This window comes from Hemicordylus capensis, chromosome 1, assembly GCF_027244095.1.
Source record: "Hemicordylus capensis ecotype Gifberg chromosome 1, rHemCap1.1.pri, whole genome shotgun sequence".
Taxonomy (NCBI): Eukaryota; Metazoa; Chordata; class Lepidosauria; order Squamata; family Cordylidae; genus Hemicordylus; species Hemicordylus capensis.
Window position 1 is genome coordinate 347799007 of NC_069657.1, and position 19825 is coordinate 347818831.

Sequence of the window (19825 nt, forward strand, 5' to 3'; positions counted from 1 at the left end):
CACTACCACCAACCCCACCCCGCTCTAGGACATCCCTTTCCCCCCGAAGTGAAGCGATACACCCTTCACGGGGAAAACCTTAAAGATGCGTAAACTTCAGAAATTCACCAAAAATCAGCCCTCTGCCCAATCACTCTGCAATTGGGGTGGTAGCCTCCACCCATTAGGCACTACCACCCCACCCCACCCTTTTGGCACAGATCCCACATTATGCCCCCTATCTGCCCCAAAGACACTAAAACTTCAGAAATTCACCAAAAATCAGCCCTTTGCCCAATCCCTCTGCAATTGGGGTGTTAACCTCCACCCTTTAGGCACTATCACCCCACCCCACTATTTTGCCCCTGGCCCCCGAAATTCGAGCAGACATCACATCCAACCTTTTTGCATTGAAGTCAATGGGATGCAAAAAGGCGGGAAATTCAAATAGACGTCATAGCTCAAAACAGAGAGGGGGAAAGAAGGCAAAAAAAATAGAGGTCCGAATCACCCGAATTTTCGGGCCCAAAATTCAGGTGATTCGGCTCGTGCCCGAAATTTCTCGGATCTTTTCGTGGGTGATTCGGTTCGGCCCCAAATCACCCGAAATTCACTGTTTCAGGCACAGATCGTTCTGTGCCCGAAACGTTTTGCACATCCCTAACTGGAAGTGTCTGAAACTGCTGATAACCTGTTTGGAGGAAAGGGGATGCCTTGACACAGTTCCCTCCTTAGACAGATGACCATTAAGCTCCATTGCCAAATGTTATATATTGGTTCCCAATGCAGCACAAGTCTAGATCCATGAGGGAAAACTGATTTCCATGTAGGCATTGCCTTTACCATATCAGAACAGTAGAGTCTGTCTAATCATTGATCATACACCAGAGGACAATTTGCTTAAATACAAGCTTCTCCCAAGCTGGCAGACCTTGCTGATTGTCTTTGCTGGAATCTCTCGCTAATGGGCTACTGCCCTTTATGTGACACATTTTGTGCAACCCCTGTGGTGCATCCACAGACTGCAAATGGATGTGAGTAGGCACAGCCCCAGGTTGCCTCACTTGTAAGCGAGGCAGGAACAGACACCTCTGGCCATTCTTTTCCTCAGCCAATCTTTCCCTCAGCCAAGTTTGGGAGATGGGTGGGCCTTGATTTGCTAGCTTCCACAATGGCGAGAGACATAGCACCAAGGCTGCAGATGAATAAATGTGAGCGGTGATAATAGTTTGCTCAGCCTTCCATCTCAGTACCTCTGTATGAGGGAAAAATTCTAAAAAGCGACTTTGATTTTAAAAAAACACCACCACCAATATAATGCTGCATAATCAGAAGCATCATATCACACAGCGGAAAAGAAAGAGCTTCAGTTAGCAAAACACTGATGAGCTAGCATCTGGGAAATTATGTATGGCTGTAAATGCTTCAGGCAGTAATTGGGAAGAAGTCCAGAGAGCTGCTGATGAAATGACAGCTGGTAGCACTGATTAGAAGGGAGATAGAATAATAAGAGGCTGCTTACACGAGCAGCCCTACCCAGACTTGGGCAACCCTACCTGGGTAGGGCTGCTCGTGTGGAGCTCCAAGATCAAGGCCAATCACAGCGTTTGCTCCCTGAGTAGCCCAGGATTTTTACCCACCCTTTTACCCAGGTCCAGGGGTGTGTGTGTGCTCAGGCTGCAAGCAGCCCAAGCAGACACAGAGCCAGACGCCTGGAGCACCCAGCTTGAGGGGAAATAAATGTCCCTCGTGGTGTACATGTGGGGATATCTGGAGGCCAGGCTGCATTTTCCCAGCCTCCCAGAGAAGCGTGGATTGTGTGGGCATATGAGCCACATGTCCCACACTTGGATTGGAACAGTTGGGGGTGTGTGGGTGGGTGGAAGGTAAGCTTGATCTTGTCTTCCCCCTGTGCCCTCCCCGCCCTCCAAAAATGGTTGTGAGAACAACCTTTATAAGTAGTTTGCTAGCCAAAGGGTCTTTCAGCAAGTTCGATTTATTTTCAGTGCTCTGTGTGCGTGTGTGTGTGTGTATTTTAAATCCTGAGTTATGCATAAAGAACAAGCATCAATCAGATAGAAGAGGATTATTTCCTGTTCCTGATGGAACAGGCTAGCCCTTCAGGGTTGGGCCCTGGCAGCTTTGTTGGGGAGCCTATTTCACAATACTGGAGCAACCTTTAAGAAGACCATGGCTCAGAATCCCATAGATTTGAATTCTCTGAATGGTGTGACCCTGAGAAGGGCCTTCCTGATGTTAATGGACCAAGATAGAATATAGGAATCTGGCATATACTGAGTCAGACCATTGGTCCATCTAGCTGAGTATTGTCCACACAGACTGGCAGCAGCTTCTCCAAGGTTGCAGACAGGAGTCTCTCTCAGCCCTATCTTGGAGATGCCAGGGAGGGAACTTGGAACTTTCTGCATGCAAGCATGCAGATGCTCTTCCCAGAGTGGCCCCATCCCCTGAGGGGAATATCTTACAATGCTTGCACGAGATCTCCCATTTAAAAGCAAACCAGGGCAGGCCCTGCTTAGCAAAGGGAACAATTAATGCTCACTACCACAAGACCAGCTCTCTTTATGGACCAAAATAGAGAGATGGTATATAGGGAGAGTATCTTAGAAGTATCCAGAACTCAAGAGCTTTGTAAACTAAAGCCAGCAGGGGCATTCTGCATCTAAGAAGCTTCCAACTAAATCAAAGTTCAAGGCCAGCCCCACATACGTCAACTGTCTCCAAGGTTATAGAATGGTGGGCACTGATGAGACCCTAGTTTCCAGGAGGTAATAAAATGTGCTTCTATTCATAGCCAATGCCTGAGATTTCAGGAGCAATGCCAGGTCAAAGAGCACTCTTAGGTCACAAACCTGATGCATCTGAGGAACTTAAATTCCATTTACAACAGACTTACTGAGCTTTCTGAGACCACTGGATATACCACCAGCATACCTCCATCCTATCTGGATTCAATTTCAGTCAGGTTATCCTCAGGCATTGGTTAAAGAGTGAAACGGATAAACCTAATAGGAGTCTCCTATATTCCCAGATAATATAACATGGTATAATGTTGACAGCTTACCAGATGCTCCTCCACACCAGCTTCATATGAAGGTTAAATAGCATTGGTGACAAAGTAGACCCCTGTGCCACACAAGACTGCTCTCAAGATGTTGAACAAAAGTGATCCAGCTCCACTGTCTGGATATGCATGTGACTTTAAATTTTTTTTCTAAATGTTCCATTACTGTACAATTCAAGCACAGGAGTGCTCATGCAGTCCCTAAAAAGAAAAAAGAAGAAGATAGCAGAAATCAACTCGACAACCATCTTTTATGCAACTTTCTCTAAAAAATGTATTTGAATGCTGCGTGCTTCCCATTTCTAGTGGGGAAGAATCTGTTTCATGAATGCATAAAAGGCAAACACGTATGGCTACCTCCCACCCCAATCACAAGGCCTATTCATTATGTAAAGATGGGATGTTCCACTGCTGATTCTGAACTGGAACTAGCACAAGTATTGTGCTATGTGAAAAATCTGGTTGTGGTTTTTTAATCACTCAGAAAGGTTCCACTGCTGGTATCTCAAGAGCAAATGGTCTGTCATTTCAAAACCACTAAGGGGGAAGAGAAAGATTTGAGACTCTGTCCCATTTCATCATCAAACTGACATTTTGTTTTCCTTTTCATATTCCTTCTCCCTATAATTTTTCACGATGAAGATGATTACTATGATCAAATGGGCCAAATATAAGACTTTCAGTGTTACTTTAGTAAGACATGGATGCATGTAGCTCTTTTTAAAAGTGCACTAAAATTGTCATTTAAAAATGACAGTGCCAGTATCTCTTTTGTAGAGAAGAGATATACATAGCAAAATTCTGGAAGCTTGCAAGAGAATGCATCTTTTGATGAGACATGGGCATTTTTCAAATAGGGCTTTTAGCTTGCATCTCCTCCGAAATGGAAGGTGTGCGTTCACATATTGGCCAGATTTACCCCAAAGTCCCTGTGAGCTATTGGGAACACTTCAAAACAATTTGGGTTTTTCACTGTGCATTAGGGTGTAGCCTGATTTATATCTGGGGTAAAAACATCCACTTCTTGTGTCAGGTTTTTGGGCAATTTCAAACTTGTAGTAAACCTGATATGTGAAAAAGCAGGATATATCTTACGGACATGTCTACATGAGAATTACTTTTGCACACATCTTAAGATCTGCATCAAAGTATTAAAAAGTAAAATAGAAAATGAACCATATAAGATACATTTTGTGATACATTTTGATACATTTTGCAATAGTGCTTGAAGATAATTGACTTAATCTGTGAGTGAGGACAGCATGATGAGTCAGTGATGTAAACATGCCCTTATGACTTCAAATCTCCTGATTTCTATTACTTGATTCTACTCTGGACAATACATAATCTTCATCATATGATATTGATCCCTTAGGCATATTTATACAGTCATCCCTCACCAACTGTGAGGGTTCCATTCCTGGAAAACCTTGCAGTTGGCGAATTCGTGGTTGGAGACCCATTGAAATGAAAGGCAAACGGGGTTAGGGGAATCACAGTCGCAAAAGGACTGTAAAATACAGTTTTAAAAAATAGGAAAAATAGCACCATGGCCCCATGAAATGACCCCCTGACTCCCAGAAATGACCTCCTAACCTCTGGAAATTTTTCCAAAATCAAAATTATCCAAAAAGCCCCCCAACCCCCCAAAATCACCCCGACCCCCAGAAATGACCCTCTGATCCCCCAAATACCCAAAATATCTTGCCAAACCATGGAAACTCAGGTCGTGGTTGGCAAGACTGGCCACAATTTCCCAGTTACGGATACTCGAATCCACTACTGGGAAACCTGCGGTTGGCGAGGGATGACTGTACAGTAACAGCAGATGTCATCAAAAAGTGGGGGAGCTTCAAGTCCACCAACCCTGCTAAGCTGTTTTACCCATACCTTTCTTCATCCTCACCTACCTAAAGTTCCTTTTGCCTGATCCACCCCACACTGCCCATGGAAATCCCTTACAACCATAAAAACTAAACAGAAGCTTAGTATATATCCTGTGTGCTTTTGAATAACAGATACTGGAGGCATGGTGTTGCCTTCATGGCCCGCTTGTACATTTCCCCAGAATTCACAGCCTCTCCAAATTAATTTCCCATCCAGATCAATTTCATGTAAGTGAATCTATGCCAAACCATTTTCCATCTGTCTCCCCTAAAGAAAGACCCCCATTTTCTCTTACCTCCTGCCCCTTTTTCCTTCATTGCAATGTAGCAATAGCAATAGCACTTACATTTATATACCGCTTTATAGCCGAAGCTCTCTAAGCGGTTTACAATGATTTAGCATATTGCCCCCAACATTCTGGGTACTCATTTTACCGACCTCGGAAGGATGGAAGGCTGAGTCAACCTTGAGCCCCTGGTCAGGATCGAACTTGTAACCTTCTGGTTACAGGGCGGCAGTTTTACCACTGCGCCATCAGGGGCTCTGTAGTCCTCTCTTCCTCTGTCCCCAGCTTAAGGAGGCAGTACTCAATGAGCAAAGAAGGTTCTAAGGGCTCAGTCCAATCAGCAGCTACCATCCAGTCTCCCAATAGCCAGCTACCAGCCTGCCTTCACCATGCCAAAGCACAGATTCCTGTGCAATAGTATGCAGAATAAGCAACTGCAAACCCTGAAGTCTCAAGCTAACCTGACTTTTAACATCTTTGGCATATGCCTCATATTGATTTTGCAGAATTGATTTTTTTCCTTTGCTTCCCCCTGCCCCCTTTTTTATGAAGTGTAAAACTGGGGTCAGCCTGCTATGCAAACTGAATAAGAAGTAACAACTGGCCTTACATACAGAAACAAATCAGTAGCTCTCTTGAATTCCCTTCAACACCAACTTGAGTGCTTTGTACATTATGAGAAAAGTGCTGCCATACAAAACTGCAAGTAGCAAAATTTGGAATGGAAAAAAAATTGAATATGATCTATCACTTCAAAAATTTTGGCAACTTACCAAAATGTAAAATGCTTGTTGAATTTGCTGTGCATACTCATCCCAGACTAATTCAATTTAGCCACGAAGAGAGTATGGTGAGCCAGTGATTTAAGCATGTTACTGTAACTCCTGTTTTCTATTTCTGCAATCAATCCAGAAAAGAATAATAATTTTATTTAATGAGTTTCCTCCTCCTTGACTATCTTAATATACACGCAAACAAAATACACAAAAATAAATTGGCATTGTAAGACAATGCTTCTACCCTAAGAACCACCTTATGGAGGTGGTAGGGCCACCCCAAAGCTGCAAAAGTAGATTTTAGTTTGGCTACAGAAATATGTCAAAATACCCTGCATTCTTACAGAAATGTATGATTACATGTGCTCTGACAAACTCAGTGTGCGCATTAATGTATGAAACTGAGTGGATTTTAAAAATGTGTATTGCTGCATTCTATAATTCTTGTGGCATTTTATTTAGAATCATTTTATTAAATCTTTGTATTGTCACACTTTCAATCTTCTTATAATGTATTTTCTCTAAAATTCTTAGTCCCAAACAATCTCAGTTACTCTTGCTATTTTAAACACTGTGGCAGGCTCCCAGGGGACAAGGTGGGCTCCTAGCCCTTCTTGAACTCCAGAATGACTAGCGCACCCTCAAAAAGGTCAGCCTCAGGAACAACCAGGGGATAAGGTCACCTGAGTCCTCCTCCTGGCTTGCTGCATTCAGCCGGTTCCCTCTCCTGGAGAACTCACAGCTCCCATACTCAGAAGCAGCTCCTCATCATCAGCTGTCTTGTCTTTAAATACCCCAGTGCAGAGCTGACGGGGCTTAAAGCCTACTTCCAGCCCCACCCCTTTCCTGACCTTGCTTCCTGTTTCCTGCCATACCCAACCTAGCTGTCTCCCTAGAGCTGTCTCCTGTAGCTCTCCCTGCCTTGTCCTCTCAACCCTACTGCCCCCTAAAGGGAATTAATGAATGCCTCAGAGGAGGGATGCCACGCCCTTCTCCAGACTCCAGGGCCATCCAAGTGACCAGGTAACATGGCATCCCAACACACTACAAATCCGGACTGCAATGCTATTTGGAACCACCTCCAAGATGTCTATTCCAGTGCTAGAGGGTTATAGGATAGCTATTATATATTTTGAAGAGTATGTTTGTGGGTGTGTTGGTGCAAAAGAAAGTCATACTTATAGATTACCTACAGATACCAAATTTTGCATATACAATACTGCTCTGAAATTAGCTGAATTAACTATTTTTTACAACAAATATTCTGGGAGAAGGTATAAAATTATTTTTATTTTGGAGCAGAAATTATGAATATAATCCTCAGATTTAAATTGTTATTGTTCTGAACAGATTTCTCACACTCAATAATTAGACCAATAATTCAAAAACAACATAATACAAATAGAAGCAGATCTTTCTCAGATTCAAATTTGTTATTCAGATTTACCATATATGGTAATTATTTTGATATCTTACAAATTTCAAACTGTTCTCTTACATCATTTCCCCCAACACACTAATAAAACATTCTGTTACTTATATTTAATTTCTTGAACTTTCAGTGTAACCTACGCAAAATGACTTTCACAAGCCAGCGATGGTCCTCACCTACTCACACAGCATAGGTACCCGTTTTGAAATGTTTCCAAAAAGTTGTATGCTCCATTCAAGCAAATAGTGATGCTTACATCCAGCACTTTAATTAGCATTTCTACTTTGGGGTTGATGCATTGGAGTGGCTTAGGAAGTTATGTTTTGATTTGGTTATCCTATTAAGGTTGCTACTGTATATTACACTCTCTTTAGGTACTTGTGACGATTCGGAACAACTCACTAGCAACAGTTCTCTTTTCTTGTATTCAAAATTTATGCCAGTGCAAATACCTTCTGTCAAACTGTTGTCTGCTGTAATGAATTGTTTTCTAAGGTTGTGCATCATATCTTCTCATCCTGAGGAATTGGCAGCACCCCCTTAGTGCCATGTGGAGGCAACCACTCCCAGCCATCTCTCTGCAGTTCCTCACATGTCTGGTGCAAGCTGGGGCAGGTTTCTACTGCAACTGGAGCCCATGGGGAAGGATGTGGGGGAAGGCATGTGGGGACATCTAGGAAATGCAGCCCCTCCCAGTGCTTTTCCCATGGGAATATGTTTTCCTGTGGAAGCTAAATTTGGACAGGTTAATTTATTTGGACTTCCCTCATAGTGAACTCAGGCTGTCCCAAAAGTAAGAATGTCCTGAAGCCTAGAATGAAGAATGAAGCCTGCAATGGTTGCTGCTGCTACTGCTACAAAAATGAAGTATGCAGTAGTTGCTGTTGCTGCTGTTGTTATTATTATCAGTTTGCTTTATTTATGTTATTGCTATTTTGATTTTCTTATTTTTAGAGCCAGAATTCTGTAGATGGGGCAGTTTCAGTTTTTATTTTCTTTGCTGCAGAAAGAAAGGATCTTATTCTGGCCGGCCACTAACAAAAGAAGCCCTCTGTGCTCATTTGAGGTTCATGAGGCGGTTTTCATCGGATAGTGCAGAGAATCATGAATAGCCCAGGCTTCCAAGTCCATTTGCTTGCTACCACATTACCAAGTATGCGTGATGTATTTGTAAATGAATACACTGAGGTTATTTGCTCTACTTAAATATAGACAAAACTGAAAGCCAAGGACACATCACCAACTTCATTTCTCCAGTTCATTATTCTTTAATTCATTCCTCGGAGTTTTATTATATCGGCTTCCTCATATTATACTGAGCTCCTCTGTGAAGTATTCAGATTCAAACCATGTCAATGAAAGGCATTAGAGGACTTGAATGAATAGGAAGTTTGGTGACATTAATTTCATCAAGATTAAGTGTTTATTGTACATTTTCGCCCTCCAAGGCCAGCTGCCATTGCAAGTGGCAGCTGGCCACTTATATATGGGAACTGTCCTCAAGAAAATATAACATACCCTTTTCAAATAGTCTCCTTGTGTTTAAAAAAATTTTTTTTTTAAATCTATGACTAGATTGTAAGAAAACCAGGATTTCCTTTTTGTTCATTTGACTAAAACATTGTGGACAAAACAATTTATTAATGTATGGTAAAATATCAAGAATCTCATTGTATCTGTTGGAGCTGATGGTTTCCTTCCATTGGGACCAGTTGCCACACAACTCCAATGTCTATGCTGTTCACAAAGTGGGATTCTGGAGCATGTCTAGTGCCTGCATGCTTCTCTTACCACAATAGAAAATTTTGTATAAGTCAAGGTTTGGCTGCTTCTTCCCACATGATCTACCTGCCCTAAAAAGGGGGTAGATGATTGGCGTTAGCAGAGTGTACTCATGAGCAAATATATTTTATTCCTTCATTACAAATGTGTCTAATATTCAGAATAGCACTATGCTGGTGCAACAATGCCTGACATCCAGACTAAGTGTTCTGTAGCACAAGAAGCAGCAGTTTTTGACCATCTCCCGTTCCCTCTGAAGCCCACTGTGCCTCCTGAAAATATTCCCTGAGGGTCACACAGCCCTTGGGGACATATTTTTGGGAGGCACAGTAGGCTTCAGAGAGAAGGGAAGATAGTTGAAAATCACCATTCCCCCCCTTACTCAATCGTTAGTCTGAATGTCAGGCACTGCTAGTCTGGATGTCAGCCTCTGTATGCTGCAGATCATCAAGTGCGTACATGACACAACATCCTTCTGGGGAAACTGTTGATCTTTCTCTTGTTTCCTACCTGTTTTGTTCCTTTTAGCATCACCATGGTACTATGTGTATACACTTTCTTCTGTGTGAAATGCTCCATGAACTATGCAGAACTGGTATATTGTCTTTTAAATAACATCAATTGTTTTTCTGGGGTATCCACCTTTAAAAAAAGCAAATTGGAGGAATCATTCACATTTCCATGAATTTGCAAAATAACTGGCTGCTGTGCAATGTTAATGGAAAGAAGCAGAATGGAGATGTTTAAGATCAGAGAAAAGGTAGATGTGTGCACAATCAGAAGAAAAATAGGAATGTTCTAATTAAAGTGGAGGGGAAGGGCAATGCAGTGTTGAATCAGTTAGTGAAAAGTTTTCCCAAAGAGCAGTTAGTAGCAACAGGGGGCAATCTGGTAAATTTAGTACCTGTTTATGATGTACTAACATTACTGCAACAAAACCTGGAAGTGGCAGGATACAAGATTAGATTGCACAAAGTACATCAAATATACTAATACAAATCACATGAAAATTGGCGGTTGCAAACCTATTCTTACTGAACAAAATAGAGCAATAATAAATTAAGCTGACTTTTTAAAGATGTATGGTTTATGAAAGAACAGAGGGGAGCAAATTGCTCCAATGTGAGTCATAGCAATATTTCAGCAGCAATGCTCTTGATCAAAACATTGAATGAATACAAGCTGAATCTGTCTTGCATTTTTTTGCTTGTAACTCTATAATTCCGTTGTATCATGCACTCTGGGGTGCACATCATTCTGACATAATGAGAGTATTGCAAGCACAGGAGCACACAATGACCACAACATCACAGCACTACAAAAAATTCCCCTGGCATGTCCTCCTTATATAGATCTTGAACAACATTTTAGAACCTGCTGTTTTTGTGCGGTGGATGGATTGTGAGTTCTTAATAGTGTTCCGGCAACCTTTACATAGTCTGCTGAAAAGCAAAGTAAAACAGACTTGAAGAACCTTCGGGCTTTGTGTGCATCTTCCCTTTTAAGAAAGTTCTTTTGGTATATGTGCATTTGTAATAAGAAGGGTGCTTGTATTAGTCTTTTGATGTGCAAACTTTGAGTAGATGCAGGAAGAGGCAGCATAGGTTTTCACTGTTATTTACTGCTAATTATCTACTGCTAATTATCTGCTAATTATCCTGTATACATATGTGTGACTCATTAGGAATCTGTAAAATGAACACATAAACAAGCCATAAAGTCTCTGAATAATTCAAAATAGTTATGCTGAAATCAGAGTAATATGCACATCTCAAAATTTGTCTAAAAGGCATCTCATTATCTTTCATCTTTTCTTATACAAAGGAAAGCACCTTGACTTGGGGGGTCAAAACTCATGGGGTGGCATCAGATGTCACACACAGAACCTCTGTTAATGTCGAGTTCTGTGTGACATCCCTCAGCCTTTAGAGTACGCACTCCCATCCCTGCATGAGCACTGACTTCTTTTCTAGATTAAGAGAAGTTGAGATTGGCTGCCAATCTCAGCTTCTTTAACCTACTTGCTTCAGAAAACCTGAAATCTGAAATTCACTTCAACCCTCCAGGAAAATTTAGATCTCAGGTTCTCTGAAGCAAGTAGGTTAGAAGAAGCTGAGATTGGTGGGTTTGAATATCACAACCAATCCTAGCTTTTCCTAACCTAGAAAGGAAGTTGATGCTCATGTGGGCATGGGAGGCAGAGCACGCGCTTCTGACACTGAGGGGCATTGTGCAGAGCTCGGCATTAGCAGAGGCTCTACGTGGCATCTGAACCCACCCTTCGGTTTTTTAAACAAAGAGAGGCAGAATTCTAGGGTTAATCTTTATTAAGGCCAAGTTGTGGAAGGTTTGGCTTGCTTACAGCTGCTTTGGCTTCTGCCAAAAAAGAAGAGAAAAGAAAGTTTGTGGTAACTATGTTTTGAGGAGCAAGTTCAGAGCCAGGACTTTATAGAGCCTGGTGTATTGGAATTGGCCATTTGGGGTCAACTGACTAGAGGCTCAGGCAGGCTGGTACTACAGCCTAGATAGCATTCTCGAGTCCAGAGCTCAGTCAGGCTTAGAAAAAAGTGCTAGTGGCACAGAAGGTAAGGTACTGAGCCTGACTGCTGGGAGCCCCAGTTTGAGACACACAACCCCAATACCCTACACATCCCACATACCTCCCTTCCTCTGTGTCTCTTGCTGCAGGCTTTTGAGGGGCAGTTAGTGGTTAACAAATTGAGATTTGGGACAGCAACAATGCAATAAATAAATAGAAAGTATATGTTATTGTCATAGTATTGACAATTATCTTATTATCATAGTATTGTTATGACCAGCTGTACCCTGGCTAGTGCAGCCATACCCAGGTAGAGTTGGTCGTGAAAAGCATAGGGATTGATCCTGATCCCAGCACTCTTCAGTTGGGTAGTCCGGGTTTTAAAGCTGGGGTAAAAGTGAGAGAGGAGGGCACACACACAACCTCCTCCCTTACTGCTCAGGTCATTTGGATGCTTGGGCTGCTGGCAGCCTGAGCTTCCATAGAGCTTGGTGGAAGGAGTGCCTGGCAGCAGGGAAATCCCCCAATACACCACACTCTTTGTGTGGTGCATTATGGGATGCAGGAGGACCCAGAAATGAGATGCATTTTCCCTCACCCTTGCTGCTCCCAGAGTGTTCGCACACCAGTTGTGTGGGTGCGTGGCACTTCAGAGGCCGGGAATGGTTCCAACTGTTTGAGAGAAGGCAGGCAGGCAGGCTCCTGACTCCCAACCCCAGCTCATGGGTCATGTGAACGACCCTTTAGGTTCATAGAAAATAGACTGTACTTTGGGTTGCTTATTCTCTAGGATTGGCCTAGAGTCTCCAGAAATCAGCATCAGTGTCCAGGAGAAAATGGAAAGCAAAGTAGCCCTTGAGATTTTAATGGCTTGATATTGGGAAACAGTATGGGGGAGGGGGGAAACAAACTCCAGGAATAGCTTCAGTAAGAATTGGCAACCCCAACTGTGCTCAATAGACTTGTTTTAAATCTTATAAGCTACAGACTGATAGAAAAATAACGTTTAAACAGCTAATAGGATGTTTTATGTATTCTCATATGGGTCATTAGCTTACAAAAGATGTTATAATTTGATATGAAACATATTAATGTGTGTTTATGAGGAATCTGTGAGACTTTGATATGCCAGTATAGCTTCTAAATTATTTGTGCAAATGTAGCTATGTTCAGATGTAAGCAAAATTTTCTTCTAGCTTCAGCCGTGCTAGAGCATTAGGTTTCATTCACTGGAGCTAAGATTTAGTGTCTGGAGTAAGCTGGGACACAGGTGGCCTCGTTGGATCAGGGGAAAAGCTAAGTGCCAACAGAGAAGTCGAGTCAGGGCAGTGCAAATGCAAGGCAAAGGAAAGAAGAAGAGTCAGAAAGCTGCTTCAAGGAAGAGCTAAGGATCTCTAAGCAGGAGCTGTTGATCAGCTTCCAGCAGCCTCTTCCTGTTTGCATTTGGAGGGACTGCAGGGAAACTGAAGCCAAAGCAAGCAGAGAAACTCAAGCTACCTCCAATGAATTTGCATTTCAAGGAGACATGGCTGAGGAGTTTTTCCTTACAGGTGTGTGTGTGTTGCATGCTGTTTCTCCATCTGTACAGGTTCACTGATTTTTGTCTGTTGCGGTGTGTAGGTGAAAAGAGAGGGGCAGAGCCCGATGATGCAGAATTACTGAACCTCAGCAAAAGGCTGGTGGAGAATGCTGTCCTCAAGGCGGTGCAGCAGTATCTAGAAGAAACACAAAACAAAAACAGACAGACTAATGTTGGAAGCTCAATCAAAACCGAGGAAGCAGCCATTGGCAATAGCAAGGAAAGCGAGAATGACATTAGAAAATGAGTGCTTTGAAGGCTGAGGAGGCACAATTTCTATCACAAATATTGATTACTCCATTGGTCAGCTCTGCAAAGTTGCCCTGGCTGACTTAAGTTGTGATTGCTATGGTCTGTTTTCAGACACTTCTTCTGAACTCGAAGATGTTAGCTTACAGAGCTTGGTGATACAGCTGTCAGTGCTGCTAAGAATACTACTAAATGCTGGGAAGGAAAACAAGACAGAGAGGGCAGGAGGGATGGACAAGCCTAGCCAATGAAGAGTGCCAGCTTCATTGTGTCTCAACAAACTCCCAGTTGTTTTCAAAGAGGAACAGAACTGTGAGATGAAAAACAAATTACCAAGAAGGATGGGCTAGCCAAACTGAGAACAATGCCATTAATTATGATTTTGCAGAACTGTACCTCTTGAAGTGGATTTCAGAAGAAGGCATTTTGTTGCACTGAAACAAACAAACAAAAAAGACAAACCAATTCTGAGAAGTGTCACTACTCATACTAATCACTACTAATACTAATCACAGCTACTGTTATCCAATATGTAATAGATGGGAACTGTCCATGAATACTCTATCACTATGCTTCATTTTTAGTGACATTTGCACACATAAATTATATAATTTTTTTTGATCAAACATTACTGTTTCTATTTTAAAAATGTGTATTGGCAAAATGATGCATTTTTCAAAGGATGACATCTCTTTTGATACTTTGGTTCCATAACATTTTAGGAAGCAATTAATTATATGCAAAAATGGTATTAAATCATTTTTTCTCCTCTAGGGAAGAGCCATGAATCAGATGTAATAAAGGAAGCTTTGCACAGAGAACTGTTGACCCTGTTGTCCACACTTAATCAGATAAAGGAACTTTTATTAAGCCCAGAGATCCGGATGAAAATGTACAAGGAACTGCTTGAAAAGTGGCAACATCTGGGAAAGTCTTACTAATGCTGTCTCTCCAGTCTCTTAGCTATAAATATGAATCCATACAATTTCATTTTAAGATAAAGAGCATTTGTTTACCAAAATATGGTTTTCTTTGATGGGAAGGGGTGGTTCAATATTGAAAATATTAGAAATTAATATAAATAATAGATGATATAATACATTTGTTTCTAGAATCCACTTGTTTTGATGAGAAACAAACATTAAGTAATCTTACTTTTATATTGTCTCAAGAAAACGACAAATATGTTTTAAGCACGGTGTTATTTCAGTAACCCTACTTATAATTGGCAACATAATTCTAATTATTTATGCAAGAATATTCTGTATGAAAGTCCAATATACTGTTCTGGCATCATCTGGGCAATGCTATTCTTTGTGACCGGCTTAGTCTCATCCTATGCACTCATTATTGATGACACAGGAACACAAAGGACAATTTAATACAAGGACTTCCTATACTCATGGTAAAGTTTTGCAGTGCAAACCCAGAAGTGGAGGAAACAGTACTGATGGAAAGGAGATCCTATATGGAAAAGAACTGTATGCACTTTTCCTTCCAATGGACTGTTCCACCTGCATGGATCCTGAGATTTCCCCATTCTCAGTACCATTTATTATACAGACTACTGTGAAGATCTGTACTGGTTATGCAGAGGTGCTGTGTGGTCTGCAGGTATCAAATATCCCGAATCAGCCTGTCAAAAGTCTAAAACATAGCTGGAGCACAATTCAGCCAAAGTTAAACACTTTAAAGTTCCACAGAGTTCAATGGGCGTGTTTCATGGAGTTCTCAGTTTCCTTCTGTTTTGCATCAGAAAGACTAAAAAGAATGCTTAATAATGCCTGGACCATTCCCCGGGCTGTTCATCTTTTTAGCTTTAGGCCCCTTATTCTTTGTACTTTAACAGATCATTTCAGCAGCCATAAAGTAACGTTTTAAGGCAAACTAGCAGATTATTCTGAATGATTTAAAACTGTACAGCTAAGAAAATTGTTTTATATTGTACAGTACTGCCTTTTCTGTATGTATGCTATCATTTTGTTTTTTGTAATGTTTACTTTTTTAACAAATGAAAATTTGAAATCATATGTACAGATGTTGAAATACAATTTTGCTGTTTACATGCAAAACAGGAATGTTTTAAATTTCTCAATATGTATTGTGAAGTTGCAGAACACAAAGCTCTTTATACCTAATTTTTCCTCAATGGGGTATGCTTCATTTTTGAAAGAGAACATTCTTGTTTTCTTTTGCTTTTCATAGCAGTCCTCTGGAGTTTGAGAAGGACTAAGAGTGTTATACTGAAATGGAAGTGCTCTGCTTGCCCTTTGTTTCCTGCAGCAACCCTGCCTCTAGCAGTAGCTAAAGACAGTACATTGGAGGTTAGTGAAAGTCTGACAGGGTGTAACTACAACCAGTTTTTAGCACCTTTCACAGGTGGCAACTATCTTAGTGAAAATGCTATGAAAACGTAATTGGCAAAGGCCTCTGGAGACTGGGAAAATCCTGTTCCTTAATGGAAAGGAACAGGAATTAATCCCCTGACTTGGCCCCAGTAATTTGTATTTCTACATATATAGGAGTTTTCTTTTTCAATGTGAGAAGGCTGATACTCCCTTGATTCAACAGTTAAGGCTTTGACAAAAAAAGGAAAGCTGTTTGACTCACAATGAATGAATAAAATAATAAATACATAAATAAAAGGCATAAGCACTGCCACTTTGCTCCTCTCACTTTGGCACAGCATCAAGGTGAGGTGCCAAGACAAAGAGATTGCATGCCAAAGCAAAGCATGCTTCTATTGTACTCATGCTGGGAGTAAGTGACAAGCATAACCAAATGTGTAGTCATACACAAATAATGGACCCTTTATTTTGTGCTATGCAGCCTTGAAAATACAATTCACACCAGAACAAACACCAGCTTTCTCATGCTAGCTACAGCACTAACCTTGTCCCCACCCCCTCCCAACAATCTGGGCTTCTCCATCTTCACACACTGGATTGTCCCACACAGTAGTGTCTAGAGCTATATATTTATGTGTACTACATTCTACATAAACTGCAAATGCTTCCTTGGGTTAACTTCTTGTAGCAGAGGACAGCTGGTAACTCCATCTTTCCTTTGTGGGTAGCAAAGTACTGACTGATCTAGAAAGAAACTCATGTGCTTGCTGCAGTCTGCCTCCCACAATTGGCAAAAGGAATCCCATTTATGTTCATGTGCTCTAGATTCTAGTTAATGGGATTCCTATCACTCTAGATTCTAGATAAATGGGATTCCAATTGCTAATTATGGCAGACAAACCACTTCACAATGGAGGGAAGTACAAAGTAGCGTCTCCCAAGCAGCTATATTAGGACCTGGGGTGTTTTTTGGTGTGTTTTTTTTAATGTGTTGATTAATGATCTGGAGTTAGGGATGAATAGTGAAGTGGTCAGGGTTGTGGATGACACCAAATTATTCAGAGTAGTGAAACCCAAAACAGATTGCAAAAAAATCCAAATGGATATCTCCAAACTGGGTGACTGGAACAAAACGGCAAATGCTGTTCTACATAAGTAAGTATTAAGTGTTACACACCATGGCCAAAAAAAATTAAAAAAAATCCTAGCTTCACATATACATTGATAAGGTCTGAGTTGGTGATGACTAACCAGAAGAGAGATCTTGGAGTTCTGATGGATGACTCAATAAAACATCAGCCCAGTATGTTGCAACTAGAGGAGAGCTGGTCTTGTGGTAGCAAGCATGACTTGTCCCCTTAGCTAAGCAGGGTCTACCCTGGTTGCATATGAATGGGAGACTAGAAGTGTGAGCACTGTAAGATATTCCCCTCGGGGGATGGAGCCGCTTTGGGAAGAGCAGAAGGTTTCAAGTTCCTTCCCTGGCTTCTCCATGATAGGGCTGAGAGAGATTCCTGCCTGCAACCTTGGAGAAGCTGCTGCCAGCCTATGAAGACAATACTGAGCTAGATAGACCAGTGGTCTGACTCAGTATATGGCAGCTTTCTATGTTCCTAACTGTGAAAGGTTAAAGTGTTTGGATTGCTTCAGTTTAGAAAAAAATGCAACTAAAAGCCAAACTATATGTTGGGTTAAAAACATGACTGGCTCTGCATGCTTGGCACTAATGGAAGCACTAACAAATACAAATATGATGGACATTTATATACCACTTTTCAACAAAAGTTCCCCAAGATATAAATAAATAAAATGACTCCTTGTCCCCAAAGGGCTCACAATCTAAAAAGAAACATAAGATAGACACTAGCAACAGTCACTAGAAGTATTGTGCTGGGGATGGATATGGCTCTTCCCCTGCTAAATAAAGATAATAGCCGCTTTAAAAAGGTGTCTCTTTGCTCAATTAGCAGGGGTAACAGGCAAATCACAGCTGTGGAGAGGTGGGAGCAATCTAAATTGGGAAAGCATAGAACAAAAGGGTAACATCTCCTTCCTCATGCTATGGTTCTAGTCTGTATCACCCCCACCCCCCACACATACAGCTCCTAAACATCAAACACACTTGAACAAATTATTAATGTAATGTGTAGTTTAGTCCTAAGTAGGGGCAGGAAGGAGACATGATGGAGGTTTATAAAAGTATGCATGGTGTGGCATAAGTGGAAAGAGAGAAGTTTTCTCCCTCTCTTTCAACACAGGAATCAGGGGTCATCCCATGAAACCAATTGGTGGGAGATTTAGGACTGATAAAAGAAAGTACTTCTTCACACAGGACATAACTGTTGCATTTGCTGTTACGAGATGTAGCCACTAGCTTAGATGGCTTTAAAAAGAATGCCTCTGAGAGGGGAATTGCCATCATCACCTGTTTGTGGCTTCCCACAGGCATTTGGTTGCCACTATGGGGGGAAAGGATGCTCAACTAGATAGGCCTTCGGTCTGACTTTGGTTCAGCAGGGCTCTTCTTACATTCTTAAATAAAGAAACAGTTCAGTTGTACTTTGGCTTCATGAAACATGCTCAAAGTTGAATGCTGAGCTACTTTTGGAAAGAAATGTGTTTCAGTATTTGCGTGATGTTAGATTTTTACACCTTTCACTTCACAGCAGAACTGCCCTTTGATTGCTAAAAAACACTGTACTGTACAGACACTAACATGTCATAGAATATAACAATATTCTCTATTTCTTATGGGGCTTGTCATAGGTGTTAGGTCATCTAATTATTTCAGGAAAAGGAAAAGCTTTGAACTCTTGAAATGCTAAAGAATAAATGTTGCAGTGTGTTTTGCTTCACTGTTCCTTTGATCAATATAAAAAACTCTTAAGTTTGCACAAATCTCATTTATATTCCCCTCATGCTAAATGTCTTCCTAATGAGAACATTTGTACTGAATGTTCAAAATGTACATTCACATCCAAACAATAATTAGAGCCCTGCAGAGGGGAAAAATCCCCTTAAAAGGTATCAACAGAGATCAAAGTATGCGACAAGAGTAATAAAAAAATTATTGACTATGAGAATAAAATGCCCTGCCATGGCCAAATTCTCCCATCTCTTCCCCTGGCAATTGATAGTAACTATTCACGTGTCTTTGACGACATTCTGAAAATTTGGGAAATATGTAACCACAAAATATCGGGGGGGGGGGACATGTCACAAGTTGCTTATACATGTAGAAGAGCATGAAATTGAAAAAAAAAGACATCACTGGAAAAGGAATCTATTTGGAACCTCACACATTTTCAGCAGCTAATTTGAAGGCATCATCTCATGTTTCCAGCCATGCCCAGCATCTGCAACTGTCCAGATGTGGAGAAACCATATGAGAACATTTTCTGAACTTTCTCTTTGGGAGGAATCCTGACATTCTCTTCAAATTTCAGTTTCTCCTTGGAAGTACCTTGAAATTCTCTCTGAATTTCACTTTGGAGAAATGTTGGCTTCATTAAGACACTTAAGCAGGCTGATGATCTGTGCAGGCTAAAGCCCTCTGCCTCTTATGAACTGTAGAGGTCAAATGCACTTATGAGCACTTCCATTTCCCAAAATAAACAATCTCGGCTGTAGCTTAATGACCAGGCAAAGGAATCAGGCATTCAGGAGTAATCAGGATTGAGCAATCCAGAAACCTATGCTTCTGTGGGCGGGGGGGGGGAGAGAATACAATACAAAACAATTTAAAAGACATTTTAAAATAAATCCGTTAAAATCAGATAAAAATTTAAAAGACCTGAATGAACAAAAAGGTATCCACCTGGCATCTAAAAAACAAAGTGATGAAGCCTGGCAAACTTCACTGGGGAAGCTTTTCCATCAACAG

General features: G+C 41.2%; 1 protein-coding gene across 4 annotated transcripts in view; it reads left to right on the top strand.

Moving 5' to 3' along the window:
* Positions 1–18787, top strand: part of AKAP7 (A-kinase anchoring protein 7) — a 144555-nt gene extending 125768 nt beyond the window's left edge. For 3 of the 4 annotated variants that reach the window (XM_053287132.1, XM_053287144.1, XM_053287153.1), the window contains one exon: positions 13387–14415. In XM_053287132.1, the coding sequence (XP_053143107.1) occupies positions 13387–13592 (206 nt within the window). In that variant the 3' untranslated portion in view covers positions 13593–14415. Of the gene's footprint in view, positions 1–13386 lie in introns of all 4 variants that reach the window. The other variant, XM_053287135.1, reaches the window with a different exon arrangement.
* The last annotated feature ends 1038 nt before the right edge of the window (positions 18788–19825 follow it).